The sequence below is a fragment of the Bufo gargarizans genome, chromosome 1 (assembly GCF_014858855.1).
Source record: "Bufo gargarizans isolate SCDJY-AF-19 chromosome 1, ASM1485885v1, whole genome shotgun sequence".
In the NCBI taxonomy this organism is placed as follows: Eukaryota; Metazoa; Chordata; class Amphibia; order Anura; family Bufonidae; genus Bufo; species Bufo gargarizans.
This window is the reverse complement of record NC_058080.1, coordinates 275,732,600-275,753,905: the sequence shown is the minus strand read 5'-3', so window position 1 is coordinate 275,753,905 and position 21,306 is coordinate 275,732,600. Positions and strand designations below refer to the sequence as shown.

The window sequence follows — 21,306 nt, the reverse complement described above, 5'->3', positions numbered from 1 at the left end:
AGACACATGCATCAAAAGATTCATTAGTCTTCCTTCCTAACTGAGGTCCTTTTCCTTTGTAAAAACTTAACAGAAGTATTCATTGAGGCAGTCAGCTAGTTCTTTATCTTCTTCCATATACCTTCCTTCTTTTGTTTTTAATTTGTTAATGCCTTGTTTTAGTTTACTTTTTTCATTTATGTATCTGAAGAATGTCTTATCGCCTTTTTTCACTGACTGAGCTAATCTTTCTTCTGCGTGTGCTTTAGAAGCTCTTATAACTTGTTTGGTCTCTCTCTGCCTAATCTTATAAATTTGCCTGTCATCCTCATTTTTTTTTTATTTTTTATAATTACTCTTTTTTTATAATTACTAAATGCTATCTTTTTGTTTTTTTTTATGATTTTGGCCACTTCTGCTGAGTACCACAGTGGTCTCTTCCTTTTTTGCTTTTACTGACGAGCCTAATGCAATGTTGCCTTCAATAGTGCCACTTTTAAGTAGTCCCATATCTCCTGGACTACATTGAAACTGTTCCAATCTGATAGGGAGACACTGAGTTACCTGGTTGGACCAGCCCTTATTTTGATTTTGTGGGTTCATATCAAAACAGAGTAAATACATATGAACATATTTATTAAACAAGTTTTTTTAATTTCACTGTATATATATTCACTTTGCAATATTTTTTCAGGTTCATTACATAAATCTAAATTAAAATCTATTTTAATTCCAGGTTGTAATGCAACAGAACAGAAAAAACACCATTGTTAATGCATATTGTCACATTGAATGGTAATGTTAGATAATATGGACATAAACACATAAGAGTGACCAATGCAATTATTTGTCCACCCATATTATCAATGTTTAAAAATTTCACTTGGAATCAATGTTTTAAAATATTCTTGTGTCTAGATATTGCTATTACATACAGACGTGGACAAAATTGTTGGTACCCTTTGGTCAATGAAAGAAAAAGTCACAATGGTCACAGAAATAACTTTAATCTGACAAAAGTAATAATAAATTAAAATTCTATAAATGTTAACCAATGAAAGTCAGACATTGTTTTTCAACCATGCTTCAACAGAATTATGTAAAAAAATAAACTCATGAAACAGGCATGGACAAAAATGATGGTACCCCTAGAAAACACAGAACATAATGTGACCAAAGGGACATGTTAATTCAAGGTGTGTCCACTAATTAGCATCACAGGTGTCTACAACCTTGTAATCAGCCATTGGGCCTATATATATGGCTCCAGGTAATCACTGTGTTGTTTGGTGATATGGTGTGTACCACACTCGACATGGACCAGAGGAAGCAAAGGAAAGAGCTGTCTCAAGAGATCAGAAAGAAAATTATAGACAAGCATGTTAAAGGTAAAGGCTATAAGACCATCTCCAAGCAACTAGATGTTCCTGTGAGTACAGTTGCACATATTATTCATAAGTTTAAGATCCATGGGACTGTAGCCAACCTCCCTGGACGTGGCCGCAGGAGGAAAATTGATGACAAATCTAAGAGACGGATAATCCGAATGGTAACAAAAGAGCCTAGAAAGACTTCTAAAGAGATTCAAGGTGAACTTCATGCTCAAGGAACATCAGTGTCAGATCGCACCATCCGTCGTTGTTTGAGCCAAAGTGGACTACATGGGAGACGACCAAGGAGGACACCATTGTTGAAAACGAATCATAAAAAAGCAAGACTGGAATATGCCAAACTACATGTTGACAAGCCACAAAGCTTCTGGGAGAATGTCCTGTGGACAGATGAGACAAAAATCGAAGTTTTTGCCAAGGCACATCAGCTGTATGTTCACAGACGAAAAAATGAAGCATATCAAGAAAAGAACACTGTCCCTACTGTGAAACATGGAGGAGGCTCTGTTATGTTCTGGGGCTGCTTTGCTGCGTCTGGCACAGGGTGTCTTGAATCTGTGCAGGGTACAATGAAATCTCAAGACTATCAAGGAATTCTAGAGAGAAATGTACTAGCCAGTGTCAGAAAGCTTGGTCTCAGTCGCAGGTCATGGGTCTTGCAACAGGACAATGACCCAAAACACACCGCTAAAAACACCCAAGAATGGCTAAGAGGAAAAAATTGGACTATTCTAAAGTGGCCTTCTATGAGCCCTGACCTCAATCCTATTGAGCATCTTTGGAAGGAGCTGAAACATGCAGTCTGGAAAAGGCACCCTTCAAACCGGACACAACTGGAGCAGTTTGCTCATGAGGAGTGGGCCAAAATACCTGCTGAGAGGTGCAGATGTCTCATTGACAGTTACAGGAAGCGTTTGATTGCAGTGATTGCCTCAAAAGGTTGCGCAACAAAATATTAAGTTAGGGGTACCATCATTTTTGTCCATGCCTGTTTCATGAGTTTATTTTTTTACATAATTCTGTTGAAGCATGGTTGAAAAACAATGTCTGACTTTCATTGGTTAACATTTATAGAATTTTAATTTATTATTACTTTTGTCAGATTAAAGTTATTTCTGTGACCATTGTGACTTTTTCTTTCATTGACCAAAGGGTACCAACAATTTTGTCCACGTCTGTACTTGCTATGGTGCCCCCTGGTGTTTTTTAGATTATTTCTCCAGTGCTGGGGGACACACATGCACAGCTGCTCAGTCCTAATGCTCAGGACATCTTGAATATGGGTGGTGGAATGATATCTGGTATTTTGCAGATCAGCCAATATGGATTACTGCACTGAAAGCAGTTTCTTCTGACTGTATGTAACAGCGATATCTAGACACAGGACGAAGGGCTCATTTATTAAAGACGGGCTCAGGCCTCACCATAAATTAGGTGCATCTTTTGGTGGTCCATGCGCATATAACTGAAATCTACTCCAGCCGATGGGCCCATGTACACCACACCCTGTCCCCACCACTCCCAGTGGAGAAGGTGGTGAGAATCGCTACATGCCCCCAAATCTATATAATTATTATAATTGTTTTTTTTTTTTGCTAAATGTAATATTTAATTGTGGGACAGCCCTTTTATTGAATTTACTTCCTTTGTCAGCAATAATCCGCACAAAGGGCACCTGAGGCAACAAAATTTCCACACTATCACACTGTCGCCACTATGTTTAAAGGAGCTGTACAAAGTTATAGAAATATTAGCTTTTTAATTTTTTTAAGAAACAGTGCTATACTTCTCCATGGGCTGTGTCTTGTGGTGCAGCTTATATCCATTCAAATCAATAGGGCTGATCTGAAATAATAGTCAGTGTGAAACTGACAGTTCCAATGCAGTACAATACAGCATGTATTGTACTGCATTGAAACAGGGATCAGACCCTCAAAAGTTGAAGTTTCATAGTGGACTAAAATTAAAAGTAAAAAATAAAATAAAAAAGTGTTTTATAAAAATAAAAAATAAAAGTTTCAAGTTAAAAAAAAGGCGCTCCTTTTCTCTAATCAAGCCATTTACATATAAAGTTAAAAAAAATATATTATATTAAGCGATCAAAAAGTCATATGTACACTAAAATTAAAAATCACCTCATCCCCCCACCAAAAAAAACCAAGGGGGTCATTTATGAAGCTGAAATACGCCTATAACCGTTGCGCCTTTTCACCATTCACGCCAGGTCTAAAAAAGTTGACGTGGCATGAGTGAAGAAGGGGATAGGCTGGCAGGTACCTCAGGGTCTCTGCAAATGGGATGTAGTGCCCAAAAAACATTCGAGCAAAATCTGTGCTCCAAAAGCCAAATGGTGCTCCTTCCCTTCTGAGCCCTACCATGTGCTCACACAGCAGCTAACGTCCACATTAATGACATTTTCGTAGCTAGTAGAACCTGACTATGAAATCAAGCAAAGTGGTGTAAGTATCAGATAGCATGAGCTGGCAAATATATTGGGCACTGAAATGCCATATCTGTTGAAAAATTTAAATTTTCATTTTGCAAGGGTTGCTGGACATTAGGGCTGCACGATATGGGAATTTTGTGTGATTGCGATTAGGGCCCTAAAAATTGCGATTACGATATGCGATGCGATATTTTTAAAGGAATTGTGCTAGAGGTCTATTTGCTTGGATTTTCCCATATGAGCCGCTGACGCGGCTGGGTATGACATAGTTATGGGGGATCTGTGGATGACGCTGAGTTGTGGGGGATCTGTGGATGACGCTGTGTTGTGGGGGATCTGTGGAGGACGCTGTTATAGGGGGGATCTGTGGAGGACGCTGTTATATGGGGGATTTGTGGAGGACGCTGTTATGTGGGGGATCTGTGGAGGACGCTGTTATGTGGGGGATCTGTGGAGGACGCTGTTATGTGGGGGATCTGTGCAGGACGCTGTTATGTGGGGGAGCTGTGGAGGACGCTGTTATGTGGGGGATCTGTGGAGGACGCTGTTATATGGGGGATCTGTGGAGGGCGCTGTTATGGGGGATCTGTGGAGGACACTTATGGGGGACCTGTGGATGGCACTGTTATTGGGGATGTGTGGAGGACACATAGGGCCATGAGGGGGGCCAGCTTAAGACATATAGCATCTTATGCTGGTCCCCCTCATGTATCCTAAACTGGGCACATAACTGCCTTTGCGTGTAAAGTGTTTTACTAGTGTGTGTGTGGGTGAAACAATCTCTCTCCTAACAGGTCCGGCCTCTGTACTCACTATGAATGCAATGCACTGCAGCGAGTGGCAGCGAGGTGGCCGGCCGGTGCGTGACTGACGTCACTTAGTAACGCTCCTCCCACTTCAGGAAGCAGGAGCGTTACTAAGTGACGTCAGTCACGCGCCGGCCGGCCACCTCGCTGCCGCTCGCTGCAGAGCATTGCATTCATAGTGAGTACAGAGGCCGGACCTGTTAGGAGAGAGATTGTTTCACCCACACACACACTAGTAAAACACTTTACACGCAAAAGGCAGTTATGTGCCCAGGGCCCCTTTAAATATAATCGCGGCATTTTCGGGTCGGCCAAATCGCCATATCGCATTTGCCGATTATCGCGATTCGATTATTTTTTCGATTTATCGTGCAGCCCTACTGGACATTAATTTCTGAAAAATACCTGTGGCATCAAAATACTTACTTCACACCATTTTACCTTGAGGGGTGGAGTTTCCAAAATGAGGTTTCTTCTCAGGGGTTCCATTTATTATTTTGCCCGAGAGCCTCAACAAGCAGTGTAAATCACCAGTGTAAGGCCCCTTGCAGACGAACGTGTCCGGATTAGGTCCGGGTGCGTTGCGAATGTGTTCAGTGAAGAATGCGCGATTTCGCAGGCAAAGTCATTCAGTTTTGCCTGCGATCGCGTTCAGTTGTTCAGTTTTTATCGAGCAGGTGCAATGCGTTTTAAAGTGTTTTGCACGCACGTAATAAAAAACTGAATGTATACAAACAACATCTCTTAGCAACCATCCGTGAAAAACTAATCACATCCGCACTTGCTTGCAGATGCGATGCGATCCGGATTACATGGGTCCGGATTACGTGCGGGCACAATGCGTTCGCATCACGCATTGCATCCGCGTGGAATACTCGCTTGTGTGAAAGGGGCTTAAATCACCACATTGGGCTTCAAATTGTGTATTGAACCCTCTCAGATCTGTCCTCCAAAAGCCAAATTGTGCTCCTTCCTTCTGAGTCCTGTCATATGCCCATACAGCAGTTTACGACCACATAAGGAGTGTTGCCATAATCAGGGAAAAGTGCTTAACAAATTGTGGTTTCATTTTCACAGCAAAGTGTCTCTAAATTGTATTAAATTCCTGTTGCGTCAAAGCACACCTAAAGTGTTAACAAAGTGTCTAAAATCTGTTTTAATTAATTTGAGGGATGTAGCTTCTTAAAGGGAATCTGTCATCCACTTTATGCTGCCCATACTAACGGCAGCATAAAGTAGAGACAGGTGAGTTGATTTCAGCGGTCTGTCATTTATAAGTTAAAAGTAAGTGGTTGCCAAGAACCAACATCACAATCATTGCAGACTGGGCCTGGAAAAGAGTCACGGCCACCTGAGAAGAGTCATGGATTCCTGCTCTCCTGCCCTCCTGCTGATGACTGACAGTCTTCTACCTAGTTTTCTCCCTTTCTCTCTAGGAGAGAACTGCCAATCATCAGCAGATGGGCAGGAGATTATGAATAACCAGGACTCTTCTCAGGCAGATTTGACTCTTTTCCAGGCCTGGGCTGCAATGATTATGATGCTGGTTTTCAGAAACCACTTACTTTTAGCTGATGAGTGACACACCACTGAAATCAGCATTTCTGTCACTATTTTATAGTTGATGACGGGTTCCCTTTAAAAAATAGCTTCTAAAATTCTAAGCGTTCTAACATCGTTAAAAAAATTAAAAATAAAACGTTTGCAAAATAATGCAACCATAAAGTAGACATATAGTGAATGTTAATAACTATTTATGAAATATCACTATATGTGTTAAAAGCAGAGAAATTCATATATAGAAAATTGTGCATTTTTCCATTTATTTTTATAAAGGTAAAGCATATCGGCTCAAATTTACCACTAACATGAATTACAATATGTCACAAAAACAGTCTTGGTCTTGGTTGGATAAGTAAAAGCAATAACATTCCAAAGTTATTACCACATAAAATGAGACGTCAGATTTGCTAAATTATGCTTGGTCCATAAGCTGAAAACTGGCTATATCTTGATGTGGTTAATGTTACTCTTGGTTAGAGGAGATAGTCTCACTATGCTTTGGCCACTGCTCCAAGTTCACCCCTTTTCAATTTTCAGCTTTCAATGTACTTCATTGGATTCAAATTGCATAATCCTTCCAGCTTACCTTTTCTAGACTTGCGCATGGAGTGATTGCTGGTAGTCGAGGATGTCCCACATCCCATGATGAACAGTTTGGCAGGCAATTACTCACTTATTTTTGTAGTATATGATTAATGCATTCTAAGTGGAAAGAGAAAGAGAAAGTATGTCATCAACTAGAACATTTAAATTAAATGTGTCATCAGAAAATGGTCTATCAAGGGCAGGGTTGCACCCACAGGGCGATCCAACAGGTCTGGACCCCCCCTAGAAGCAATTTTTTCAAATGGATACCCACCGGTTTCTGCAGCCCCTGAACTCAATTGTATCTCCATCCACTAGACGCAGATACAACTGAGCATGCGGCAGCTCTGGCGGAAATAGGGAACCACTGGTTTTCTGTTGCGCTATTCCCGATGCATTGATATGACATAGGCGGGCCAACTGTGACGTTCCACAGGAGCAAACCCGCGAGAAGAGGCTGGTAATGCATTGCTACATCGTGGGCCAGGTGAGTAGAGTGCCCTCCTCTTTTCATTCCATGTGCCCCAACCCTCAATACTGGCCCTGACCAAAATACTCACCTCTAACCCTAAAACTGACCCTAATACTGACCCCTAGCCCTAATACTGATCCCTAACCCAACTTTTATGCCTAACCCTAAAACTGACCCTAATCTCTGACCTCCCAATACCTCACGTACCTCACATCGTGACCATAATATATAACTGTCCACATATATCTGTACCCACTGCATCTGTTTTATCTTATACCTACATAGTATATACACAGTGTACTCATACTTCATATACGAGGCATAAAAGATGTAGTGGATACAGGTATATCAGTACACCGCTGTATATACAGTACTTGAGGGCTGCACTCTCCCTATATACATATATTACTTTTCCTGTATTATGTTACAGAGCTGCAGTACTGTCTGTGACTCAACCTGCACAATTGTCAGCGCAGCTCTGGAGTATAATACAGGATGTAACTTAGGATCAGTACAGGATAATATATATGTACCCAGTGACTACACCAGCAGAATAGTGAGTGCAGCTCTGGAGTATATATTACTCAGGATCAGTACAGAATAAGTAGTGTGTGTGCACAAAGACTCACTATGTACACTATGTACATACATTACATTACTTACCCTATACTGATCTTGAGTTACATCCTGCATTATACTTCAGAGCTGTACTCGCTATTGTGCTGGTGCATACTCTGTGTACATACATTATTACATTACTTATCCTATACTGATCTTGAGTTACATCCTGCATTATACTTCAGAGCTGTACTCGCTATTGTGCTGGTGCATACTCTGTGTACATACATTACTTATCCTGTACTGATCCTGAGTTACATCCTGTATTATATATTATATGGTATATATGAGATGGAAGAGTGTATGGTGTATGACCACTCAGGACCTCAGAAAAGGAAGACACTTGGAACTTCCCAGTGAACAAGAATTCTCAAGTTTTATTATTAGAACAACGCGTTTTATGTCTTATGGCTGTACACTTCATCAGGTTCAGATTACAATCTTGTTGCCTGTATAGAGCAGGATTATTATTAATCCTGCTCTATACAGGCAACTGGATTTTAATCTGAACCTGATGAAGTGTCTAGAAGTAAGACACAAAATGCGTTGTTCTTAATACTGTTCTAAGTGTTCTCCTTTAGACAACATGACGGTATAGTTAAATAATTCCAGCTGTATGGTATTTGTTGGGAGTGGCCTATTATATGTAGGAGAGGCTTATAATAATGGACACAGCCTAAAATTTAGCACGGCACACCGTGGCTGGGGCAGGTGAGTGTGGTTATAGGATGAGGCACAGTATACGGGGCACAGCACAGAGCAAAAATGTAGCTTTGCTTGTGTTGGCAAAAATCCTTGCACCGGCCCTGACTATAAATATATATGGAAAAGAGGAAGAGGCTGAAATCCTTCTCAATGCACCTTGATTCCTTCCTTTGTCCCCAAAGACAGACGTCTGGAGAACGTGTCAGTGACAAATGCAGTATGATGTCAGAAACAGTTCTATTTATTCCTTGTCATACAGGGCCTTATATACATAAGCGATCACAGAATCTGGTACCATATTAAGGGGCCACAGAGAAAGAGGCACTATATAAAAGGGGCCTAGATGCTGGCACTACATAAAGGGGGCACAGATCCTGGCCCTACATAAAGGGGGAAGAGAATCTAACACCATATTAAGTGGACACAGAGCAAGAGGCGCTATATATATAGGGGTTATAGATCCTTGCACTATATAAAGGGGACACAGAGCAAGAGGCACTATATATAGGGGTAATAGATCCTGTGACTATATAAAGTGGGCACAGATCCTGGCAGTATATACAGGGACACAGAACCTGGCACTATATACAGTCAGCACAACATGTGTGGCACTATATACAAGTGGTACAGATCACAAGGCTATATATACATGGGGCACAGAGTGTGTGGCACTATATAACAAGGCACAGAGCTTTAGGTGCTATATATAGGGCACAGAGTGACACTATCTGTAGGCGGTGTCATTATTAATGGCACTGTATGTGTGGTGCTTTATTTTCAGGGGGCATAGTATGTGACATTGTATTCAAGATCACCATGTGTGTTGCCCTTATATTCAGAGCACACAGCATGTGGCACTAAGAAGAGTTGTGTTAGTATATAGGGTGCAGATGTATTGGTAAAGCAAGCTGAAGATATATAAGCGGCAAACTCGGCAGTCATCATGGTGGTCTGACCCAGATGGGTAAAAGGGGAAAGAGAATAACTCCAGAGGAGATGTGACCTGTACGTCACTAATTGTAAATATTTATTCACACACTAAGGCTACATGCACATAACAGTGAAAAACAGACATGTGATGAACTTTTTTTTAACGGCCATCCCACGTCCATTTTAAGACTAATGGTAGTCTATGGGGTTATTCAGACAGCAGTTTTTTTGATGGTCAGTGAAAATCGGATGGGTGAAAATCCCCATTTTCACCCAGCAGCCCCCCCAGATATGAGCATCAGAGCACTTCATGCTCTGATGATCTCCTTTGCCCTGCGCTGAATTGCGCAGGGCAAAGGCTGTTATTGGAGATACGGTGACATACTGGGCTGTCCATGGGTAAAGCCAGGTAGAGGCTCTTGCCTAGCAGTGAGCCCAGTGATGTCACCGACACTGATGGGCAGGCTTTAGCGTGACCTAGACTGTAAAACGGCTAGGGAAGCGCTAAAGCCCGCCCATCAGTGCCGGTGATGGCATCGGCAACACTGCTAGGCAGAAGCCCCCCCCTAGCAGTGTAAAAAATATAAACAAACAGCCTTTGCCCTACACGACACAGCACAGGGCAAGGGAGAGCACCGGAGCATGAAATGCTCCAATGCTAATATCAGGGGGGCTGGAGGGGTGAAAATGGGGGTATGTCCAGGTTGAGCTCTAAACCTAATGGTGTGCTTCATGTTGACATAACTTTATTCATTCATGTTAAAACAGTGATTTTTCTTCTGTACCAACAATCCCATGCAGAAAGTGCAGAGATTTTCCTCATTTCAAGTGAATAAAGCACAAGTGTTATTGCAGAAGAGTTCAACCAATGCCACCCAATCAGGCCTGTTGTTCCCCACTGTGCAGTTACCAAAGTTAATGATATATCATCCCGATGTGCAAATGTCTGTAACATCTTCTTAATGTTGTGTTTTCCTTCCATAATTCATTTGTAAACCTGCCTGATGAAGGAGCCTCATTTGGGGACTAGAAGTGTAGTAAAGACTACCTGGGAGCCACGGATTCGGAATGAAGGATTGAGGAGCAGGCAGGTATACAGTAGGTCATCAATTTCATATTGGCAGGGGTCCAACTCCCAGCATCCCCATCAATCAATGGGCAGCACGGTGGCTCCTCAGTGGTTGGCACTGGTGCCTTGCAGCGCTGGGGTCCTAGGTTTGAATCCGACCAAGGACAACATCTGCATGGAGTTTGTATGTTCTCCCTGTATTTGCATAGGTTTCCTCCCACACTCCAAACATATACCCCATTGGGGACAGTTTAATGTCTGTAAAGCGCTGCGACATTTAACAGCGCTATATAAGTGCTTAAAATAAATAAATCAACAGTTTTAGGCCTCTTTCACACGGGCGTGTGTGCCCCGTGGTTGCGCTGCGGGCCGCAATGCACGATCACAGTCCGTAACCCATCACTTGAATGGGTCCACTATCCGGCCGTTCCGCAAAAAGATAGGACATGTTCTATATTTTTGCGGAACGGAAGTACGGGACGAAAACCCCACGGAAGCACTCTGTAGTGCTTCCATAGGGTTCCGTTCCGTGCTTCCGTTCCGCACCATTCTGCATCTCCGGATTTGCGGACCCATTGAAGTGAATGGGTTCGCATCCGTGATGCGGAATGCCGACGGAAAGGCACCCGTGTATTGCGGATCCGCAAATACGGTCCGCAATACGGCAACGGGGCGCACACGCCCCTGTGAAAGAGGCCTTAAGGGATCACGGCACTTGCGTGAGCGCTGCATCCTCTTCAAAGTTTACCTGCACGCTGTCTCCTTCATAGCGGCAGTGCTACCCCATTCGAACGGATATTGACAACCTATGCTGACAATAGGTCATCTATTTTATATTACTTCACAACCATTTAACGGGATAACCTAATACTGAAAATCAGTAACCCGACCTCTCATTAATTTCATTAGTGTCTACCACTATTTGTCATACTGCTGGTGTCTGATTTATGGGGAATTATATTACATCAATTCACCTGTATCCCCTGTTCATGTGAGACTGTTCTACAGTATGTGCCATGAGTTTGTGCCAGGCATGTGAATGGATTTTCTCACAAGTATATTTGACCAATTATATCTCAATCCTTTATATATGCCAGCATAACCCAGAATAGGCTCTGAATACCCTAATAAAGTCATGTATAATGAGTTAGTACTAAAGCTTTCAGAATTCTCAGTTACAGTTAACAGAGACAATTAGCAATGGTAACATCAGAGGTTCCTGGTTTCCAATGAAAATTCTATAAAAGAGACCCCGACTACCATGTGACAGCTATAAAACATCTAATAGTGGCAAAGAGGCCCTTGGGTATGTCTGCACCTCTTTCCCATTATTCTTACACCCCTGGGGAAAACCGATTTTGTCAGTTGAAGATTTTCAAGAAGTGGATCTGGCTGATATGCCTTCTGGAGAAATAAATGGAGAAAGCACTGGTAGTGATAGTGAATGGTGATACCAGACTAGAGCAGTGTATAGCTAGTCAACCACACTTACCTATGCCGGATATTTACTTTATGTGGAGGTCCAACTTTGATGACCTTTTCTTAGTATTTTAGGGAAATTAGTCTTTCAGACTATTACCAAATTAATCTCATTTGACATAAGAAGGCAGCCAAAATGTGGGTGCTTTTCGAGAATACCTCCATATCTAATTCTCTACAATTAGCGTTAAAGGAAATTATCTACAGAAACATACATTGCAGGGGCATAGCTATAGGGGCTGCAGAGGTAGCAGTTGATCCTTGGTCCTGGTGTCTGAGGGGTCCCAAAGCCCCTGTGCCACAAAGACCCCAGTATGATAAATGCACACAATAGCTGGTATTCCTATTACACATTCTGCATCAGGACCCTGGATCTTCCAGTTACACCTCTGAAAAATGAGGTGTGTATATTTTGGCATCAGGATTTAAACATAAAGCCTATATCTTTTTAAAAAACTAAACAAAAACATTATATTTAGAAATAAAATCATGAAAAATAATCTAACAGTAAAAAATAGATTGTTAATTGTTTCTTTCTCATCATCTATGAAACAAACAGTAACAACGTACCTTTCTTTATGCTTTATACAATACAGCTCTTTTCTCCAGATAATCCAGTCCTACATAATGGCATCTATAAAACTGGAAATGATAAATCCAATATGACCCTGAAAAAATCATAATGAATGTTCTGAATGTCTTCTTTACACTGTAACAGGACATCCAGACAGACAAAGCAAAACAATGTGACTGTGTTACCCCACGTGACACTTAAGACACTGAAAGGATCTGTAATGGATTAGGATTATGCAAGATTCTGAAACAAATACTCTACAGATTTTTTCTTAATAACCATGTAGCCCACGGAGTGCAGGGATATTTTACACTAGGAAATAGAGGCAGAGTATTCTGAGCAGTAAGCAAAATCTTAAAAATCTGTAAACAATGTCATACCAGATTGAAATCATAAAGGCCATATCAGGCATGGGAAGGAAATGAGAAGACGTTTCTTAGCATGTAAAAAGCAATAGATATTGTTATGTAGATTTTGTAATAGTATTATTACCGTGTTTTTAAGTATATTCTTTTTAACCACTTCCAGACCGGGGCCATTTTAGAACAATTCTTAATTTTTTTTTTTTTTCCCAAACCCACTTTTTAAGGACCAGTTCAGGTCTGAAGTCACTTTGTGGGGCTTACACAGTGGAAACCCCCCATAAATGATCCCATTGTAGAAACTACACCCTTCAAGTTACTCAAAAGTAATTTTACAAACTTTGTTAACCGTTTAGGTGTTCCACAAGAATTAAAGGAAAATGGAGATGAAATTTCTACATTTCACTTTTTTGGCAGATTTTCCATTTTAATTCATTTTTTTCTTTAACACATCGAGGGTTAACAGCCAAACAAAACGTAATATTTATTACCCCAATTCTGAGATTTACATAAACACCCCACATGTGGTCGTAAACTGAAATAAGGGCACACTGCAGGACGCAGAAGAAAAGGAGCGCCATATGGTTTTTGGAAGGCAGATTTTGCTGAACTGGTTTTTAGATGCGATGTCCCATTTGAAGCCCCCCTGATGCACCCTTACAGTAGAAACTCCTAATAATTTACCCCATTTGGAAACTAGGGGATAAGGTGTCAGTTTTATTGGTACTATTTTGGGGTACATATGATTTTTAATTGTTCTATATAAAATTATTTTGTGAAGCAAGGTAACCAGAAAATTGCTGTTTTGGCACAGTTTTTTTTTTTTTTACAACATTCATCTGACAGGGTAGATCATGTGCTATTTTTATAGACCAAGTAGTTACAGATGCAATGATATCAAATAAGTCTACTTTGTTTGTTTGTTTCAGTTTTACATAATAAAGCATTTTTTTTATATATTATGTTTTTGTGTCTCCATTTTCTGAATGCAATATTTTTTTTTATTTGTCTGCCATTCCTCTTGTGCAGGGGCTCATTTTTTGCAGGAAGAGTTGATGTTTTTATTGGTACCATTTTTGGGTACATATGATTTTTTGATCATTCATTATTACACTTTATGGGGCAAGGTGACCAAAAAATTGGTTGTTTTAGCACAGTTTAAATTTATTTATTTTTACAGCACTCAACTTAAGTCATGTGACATTTTTATAGAGCAGATCATTACGGACGTGGAAATAACTAATATGTATACTTTTTCTTATTTATTTAAGTTTTACACAAGAATAGCATTTTTGAACCCAAAAAATGATGTTTTAGTGTCTCCATAGTCTGAGAGCCATAGCTTTTTTATTTTTTAACCGATTTTCTTAGTTAGGGTCTCAATTTTTGTGGAATGAGGTGACGATTTGATTGGTACTATTTTGGGTGTCATAAACCTTTTTGATCACTTGGTGTTGCACTTTATGTGATATTAGGTGACAAAAAATGTGGCTTTTTTGGCACTGTTTTTATTTTATTTTTATTACGGTGTTCATGTGAGAGGTTAGGTCATGCAATATTTTTATAGAGCTGGTTATTACGGACACGGCGATACCTAATATGTATACTTTTTTTATTTATTTCACTTTAACACAATAATAGCATTTTTTTATGGTTCAATCATTTTTTATTAGGCAGAAAAAATGAAAAGAATAGCCAGTAAGTTCACATTAATCCAAATATAGGTGGAGTAATCATAATCCAAAAGAGCAAGCATAATGCATGAGAAATACACAGTTATTCCATTTACCAACTGTATGAAACAGGGGGTACAAATACACAAAGACAGAGGGGAGGGGGGACAGACTAGGGGAGGGGGGACAGACTAGGGGGCGGGGGTGGGGAGACAGGTTCAGGTAACGCGTATATTGTATGAGTAATGTAATGCTGTTCAATTTACCCGCTGTAGGAAATCAGGGCTAGCAGGCACACAAGATCAGGGGGGAAGGAAGAAGCCCATAGAATAGCCGGTAAGGAGGCTGAGAATGTTCTTTACTACCTAGTGTCCCAGGAACCACATCAGGAACCGTGAGTCTCAATAGTACCAGTAGCCAACCAGATTGCGCAACGGGATGAGTTTCAAAATTGGAACCGTGGCTCCCAAGAGCGAGAAAAAATCTGTACTCGGTTATGGGACTCTGACCCAAGTTACTCCATACGAACTAGGGTGTCCAGGGCTGGGGTCCAGGATATTCTCTGCAAGCTGTCCGTGGACCGCCATCTGCGGGGGATAATTTGCCTCATGGCCTGAATAAAGATTCTAAGTGTCCCTCATTTTATCTGTTGGGGGCGCCCCAGATATATGGACAGTAAGGCGATCAATGGTGAGGGTGTGACGTTTGGGTGATTTATAGGGCAAAAACATCTGACCATAAAGTAGAGACTCCTGGGCACTCCCACCATATATGAAGCATGGTGCCCACCGCTGCATTACAGCGCCAGCATGTGTCGGGGACCAAAGGATAGAATCGGTGAACCTTCACTGGAGTTCTATACCATCGCATGAGTATCTTTTAGTTGAGTTCCTGCAATCGACAAGAAACAATGGACTTGTGCGTGTACAGGAGTGCTCTTCTCCACTCATCATCAGATAATGTGGTGTTCAGTTCTCTCTCCCAGTCAGTCGCAAACCTAGCATCTGCGATTTGGGGGGGGGGGACCACCTCTGTAAACTGGTTGTAATACAGCTGATGATAGGTTTATAGTTGAGTTTGTATAGGTGTGCTGGATTGGCAGGCAAATAGATCCCCAGGTGTTTAATGGCGGGGGTAGTCCAGCGGAACGAGAAGGTGTCTCTGATGTGGGCGAACTTCCGCTGCGGAAGAGTAACATTCAGGATTTCGGATTTTTGCATGTTCACCTTGAAGTTACTAAGGTGACCGAATGTTTCGAATTCTCGGAGGACCGAGAGCAGACCCACTCTCGGGGAAGATAAATACAGGAGGAGGTCGTCCGCAAACAAAGACAGCTTGTGCTCGGTGCGTCCCACTTGTATGCCTTTGAAGGACTAGTTGGCTCGTAGGGCATTGGCCAGGGATTCCATACACAGAATGTATAGGAAAGGGGAGAGTGGGCAGCCCTGACGTGTCCCATTTCGTATCTCGAAGGGACTGGAGAGCATTCCGTTCACTCGTACGTGGGCCGAGGGGGAGGTATACATTTCCATAATCCTACCTATCATCTTAGATCTCAGTCCTATGTGTTCTAGCGTTCTAGAGAGAAACTGCCAATTCACCCTATCAAATGCCTTCTCGGCATGTCTCGCCTCGTATATAATGCCAATCGACTTCAGGGTATTATCGCAAGCTTCCCTGCCAGGGACGAATCCGACTTGTTCCCTGTGAACACAGCTGGGAATATACGGATGCAGCCTCAGGGCCAGCAGCTTCGCATAAACTTTCAAATCTACATTAAGCAGGCATATCGGGCGATAACTGGCGCATAGGGAGGGGTCCTTTCCTGGCTTAGGGATCACCGTGATGTGGGCACTAAGGGTTTGGCGGGGAAAGGGGTTGGCTCTGGAGATATGATTGAATGCCCGCAGTAGAACAGGGGACAGGACTTCCCCCAGTAACTTATAGAAACGAGGGGTCAGGCCATCGGGCCCTAGGCTCTTCCCTGATTTGAGATTTAATTATTTTTAAATAAAAAATGATGTTTTAATGTCTCCATGTTCTGAGAGCTATAGTTTGTTTATTTTTTCAGCGATTTTTCTTATGTAGGGGCTCATTTTGTTTGTGGGATGAGGTGAGGGTTTTATTGGTACCATTTTGTGGGACATACACATCTTTTTGATCACTTGGTGTTGAACTTTTTGTGATGTAAGGCTTTTTTTGACAGTTTTTTTTTTAATGATGTTTATCGGACGGGGTGGATCATGTGAAATATTTATAGAGCCAGCCGTCACGGACGCGGCAATACCAAATATGTCTACTTTATTAATTTTTATATATATATATATATATATAAAAAAAAAATGTAATTACTTAATTGGGGAATTTTTTTTACATGACCACTGAGCCGGGACAGGAAGCGCATAGTGCTTCCTGATCTGTATATACAGTTGCAAGAAAAAGTATGTGAACCCTTTGCAATGATAAGGATTTCTACACAAATTGGTCATAAAATGTGTTCTGATCTTCATCTAAGTCACAACAATAGACAATCACAGTCTGCTTAAACTAACAACACACAAAGAATTAAATGTTACCATGTTTTTATTGAACACACCATGTAAACATTCACAGTGCAGGTGGAAAAAGTATGTGAACCCTTGGATTAAATAACTGGTTGAACCTCCTTTGGCAGCAATAACTTCAACCAAACGTTTCCTGTAGTTGCAGATCAGACGTGCACAACGGTCAGGAGTAATTCTTGACCATTCCTCTTTACAGAACTGTTTCAGTTCAGCAATATTCTTGGGATGTCTGGTGTGAATCGCTTTCTTGAGGTCATGCCACAGCATCTCAATCGGGTTGAGGTCAGGACTCTGACTGGGCCACTCCAGAAGGCGTATTTTCTTCTGTTTAAGCCATTCTGTTGTTGATTTACTTCTATGCTTTTGGTCGTTGTCCTGTTGCAACATCCATCTTCTGTTGAGCTTCAGCTGGTGGACAGATGGCCTTAAGTTGTCCTGCAAAATGTCTTGATAAACTTGGGAATTCGTTTTTCCTTCGATGATAGCAATCCGTCCAGGCCCTGACGCAGCAAAGCAGCCCCAAACCATGATGCCCCCACCACCATACTTCACAGTTGGGATGAGGTTTTGATGTTGGTGTGCTGTACCTCTTTTTCTCCATACGTAGTGTGTGTTTCTTCCAAACAACTCAACTTTGGTTTCATCTGTCCACGGAATATTTTTCCAGTACTGCTGTAGAATATCCAGATGCTCTTGTGCAAACTGTAAACGTGCAGCAATGTTTTTTTTGGACAGCAGTGGCTTCCTCTGTGGTATCCTCCCATGAAATCCATTCTTGTTTAGTGTTTTACATATCGTAGATGTTAGCATATGCCAGAGACTTTTGTAAGTCTTTAGCTGACAGTCTAGGATTCTTCTTCACCTCATTGAGCAGTCTGCGCTGTGCTCTTGCAGTCATCTTTACAGGACAGCCACTCCTAGGGAGAGTAGCTGCAGTGCTGAACTTTCTCCATTTATAGACAATTTGTCTTACCGTGGACTGATGAACAGCAAGGCTTTTGGAGATACTTTTGTAACCCTTTCCAGCTTTATGTGAGTCAACAATTCTTAATCATAGGTCTTCTGAGAGCTCTTTTGTGCGAGGCATCATTCACATCAGGCAATGCTTCTTGTGAAAAGCAAACCCAGAACTGGTGTGTGTGTTTTATAGGGCAGAGCAGCTGTAACCAACACCTCCAATCTCATCTCATTGATTGGACTCCAGTTGACTTACACCTCACTCCAATTAGCTCTTGGAGATGTCATTAGTCTAGGGGTTAACATACTTTTTCCACCTGCACTGTGAATGTTTACATGGTGTGTTCAATAAAAACATTGTAACATTTAAATCTTTGTGTGTTATTAGTTTAAGCAGACTGTGATTGTCTATTGTTATGATTTAGATGAAGGTCACATCACATTTTATGACCAATTTGTACAGAAATCCATATCATTCCAAAGGGTTCACATACTTTTTCTTGCAACTGTACAGCGATCTAGAAGGCAGGGACACCTGGGAACTGTCCCTGCCTTCACTCTGGGTTGCCCTGCTGTCACTGACAGTGTGCCCCCCGCTTGGCAGCTGCTCGATTAGCGTGCAGCTGCCATCTCTGAATGGACGTTTTAGAACTTCCATTTAGAGATAAACAACCGCCCTCCAATAAAAACATAAATTCTTCCTGCAAAAAACGAGCCCCTGAAAAAGACGTTTATATCAGGGGGTTTTTATTAGTCAATTATTGGGTCAAGAGCGTTTGAAAATTTGTTCTTAGAGTACTTTCACACTAGCGTTTTTCTTTTCCGGTGTTGAGTTTTATCCTAATACATCCTGAATGGAGAGCATTCCGTTCAGTATGCATCAGTTCAGTCCCTCTTATGTTTTTTGGCCGGAGCATGCTGCAGTTTTCTCTCTAGACAAAAATCCTGAACACTTGCCGGAATGCCGGATTCGGCATTAATTTCAATTGAAATGTATTAATGCCGGATCCGGGATTATGTGTTCCAGCAAAACGGCTCCGGTTTTCCGGTCTGCGCTTGCGCAGACCTTTAAAAATGCAAAAACATTTTTAATACCGGATCCGTTTTTACGGATTACACCGGAGAGACGGATCCGGTATTTCAATGCATTTGTCAGATGGATCCGGATCCGTCTGACAAATGCCATGTGTTTGCTTCAGGATTGCCATATCCGGCAGGCAGTTCTGGCGACGGAACTGCCTGCCGGAATGCTCTGCCGCAAGTGTGTAAGTACCCTTAGCTACTGCTGTGATATGCACTGCAGGATAAATTCTCTTTCTATTGTCCACATCTGAGACAGGCATTAATTGGGCAACTGAGGCGGGTTTATTTTAGGTATGAGAACTCACCTTTGTTTAACCACGGGCAATTTTCCATTTTTGCATTTTCACTTTTTTTCACTCCCTGCCTTCTCAGAACCATAACTTTTTTTAATTTTTCCGTTCACATAGCCATGGCTTGTTTTTTTGCAGGACAAGTAGTACTTTCTAATGGCACCATTTAATATTGCTTACAATGTAGTGGGAATCAGGAAAAGAATTCTAAATGGGGTGGAAAAAAAAAATCACAATTTTGTCACAGTTTTATGGGTTTTGTGTTTATGATGTTTCCTATGTGGTAAAACTGACCAGTGCCCTTCATTATCTGGGTCAGTACGATTAGAACAATACCACATTTGTATAGTCATTCTAATGTTTTAATACTGAAAAAAATGTATATTTTTTTTATCACCATATTCTGACCACCATAACTTTTTTATATTTATGGAGTTGTGTGGGGGCTCATTGTTTGTGGGGAAATCTTTGCTTTTCAGTGATACCATTTTGAGTTGCATATGACTTTTTTGATCACTTTTATAAAAAATTGTACATGTGTAAATATGTACATAGTATTATCACGTCTTGTATGGCAGGTACCAGATGTGCGGCGCAAAGGGAAGGGAGACCGGGTGCTCTAACACAAGGGAGAGGGAGGAGTGGTGACCCCTAACTGACCTAACACTGGCACCCGGCTACCCTGATGTCCTTAGATGGGTTGCTCACCCGTACGCTGATCACGTGCCTCGTCCCTGGCTTACCCTGAAAGAAGCCCTAGGTAGTGAGTAGGGTGGTGGGAGCACTAGTCCTCACCACTGATGCAACGTGCCGGACCGCATGGGGAAACACGTAAAGTTCACGGTGGGCCAATGGGTACAACAGTTCATTGGGTACTCACGGTTAGCAGATACCTCCCTCGGCCAGCGGTCAGGTGTTGATTGAGGTGCCCTTGATGGTGATTTGGATTTCTGGGTGCTTGTGCGGCTGGGCCCCTGAATTGAAGTAATGTCGTGATGCCAGCACTTTGGTGGTGCAAAATGATGAGTGGTGGTAGTATGGAGATAGAAGAATGAGGCAGGTTTGAATCCAACTAAGGACGTTACTGTAACCAGGGTCTTGACAGCAATTTACATCCAATTATAAACAGTCTCTTATAAATATGTAGGTTGGATGTGGCAAATCCAAGTAACAGGCTGTATATGTGGCTATATCTCAGGCTATGGTAGGAGATTGTGTACTCACAGGTATTTAGTCGTGAATCTGGTCCTTGTTCTCCAGCTTATTAATGGTGAGGCTGCCGGAAGCTAATAAATCCTTCACCTTGAATCCAAAGGTCCTTAAAGCCTGGTAAAAATGGCTATTGTCCTTTGTGACTTTATCCACTCCTCACTTGATTTGACTTCCACTAACACAGCTAGCAGCTGCACTCTCACTCCTTCAACTCCTACTCCTCCTCTACCTAAACTAGGCCTGAACTGAGCTATATATATTAGTGCTATCCCCATCTAGTGGTGGAATGTGTGTAATGCACCTAACAGCCTGTTAACAGGAATCTTTATACAAAAGTGCAATACAGCATGATACAACATATAATATAACAACTTTGCAGTACCCACGTACACTGACACCTAGGGTAACAACAGGGAAAGGACAAACAATACAAACACAACATATGATCCCAGAAGTGAGACAACAAATAGTAGGAAACAAGCTGGAGAGAACCGGAGATCCAACTGAACTGGTTCCAACAGCTCCACCACCTGAGGTCAGAATAGATA

General features: G+C 41.6%; 1 protein-coding gene across 1 annotated transcript in view; it reads right to left on the bottom strand.

Moving 5' to 3' along the window:
• The window catches only part of PPEF2 (protein phosphatase with EF-hand domain 2), a 97,020-nt gene extending 84,264 nt beyond the window's left edge, over positions 1-12,756 (bottom strand). The window contains exons 1-2 of the mRNA XM_044277531.1: positions 12,614-12,756; positions 6,772-6,887 (exon numbers count right to left, since the gene is read on the bottom strand). Of these exons, the coding sequence (XP_044133466.1) occupies positions 6,772-6,829 (58 nt within the window). The 5' untranslated portion in view covers positions 6,830-6,887; positions 12,614-12,756. The remainder of the gene's footprint in view (positions 1-6,771; positions 6,888-12,613) is intronic.
• Positions 12,757-21,306: the final 8,550 nt, after the last annotated feature.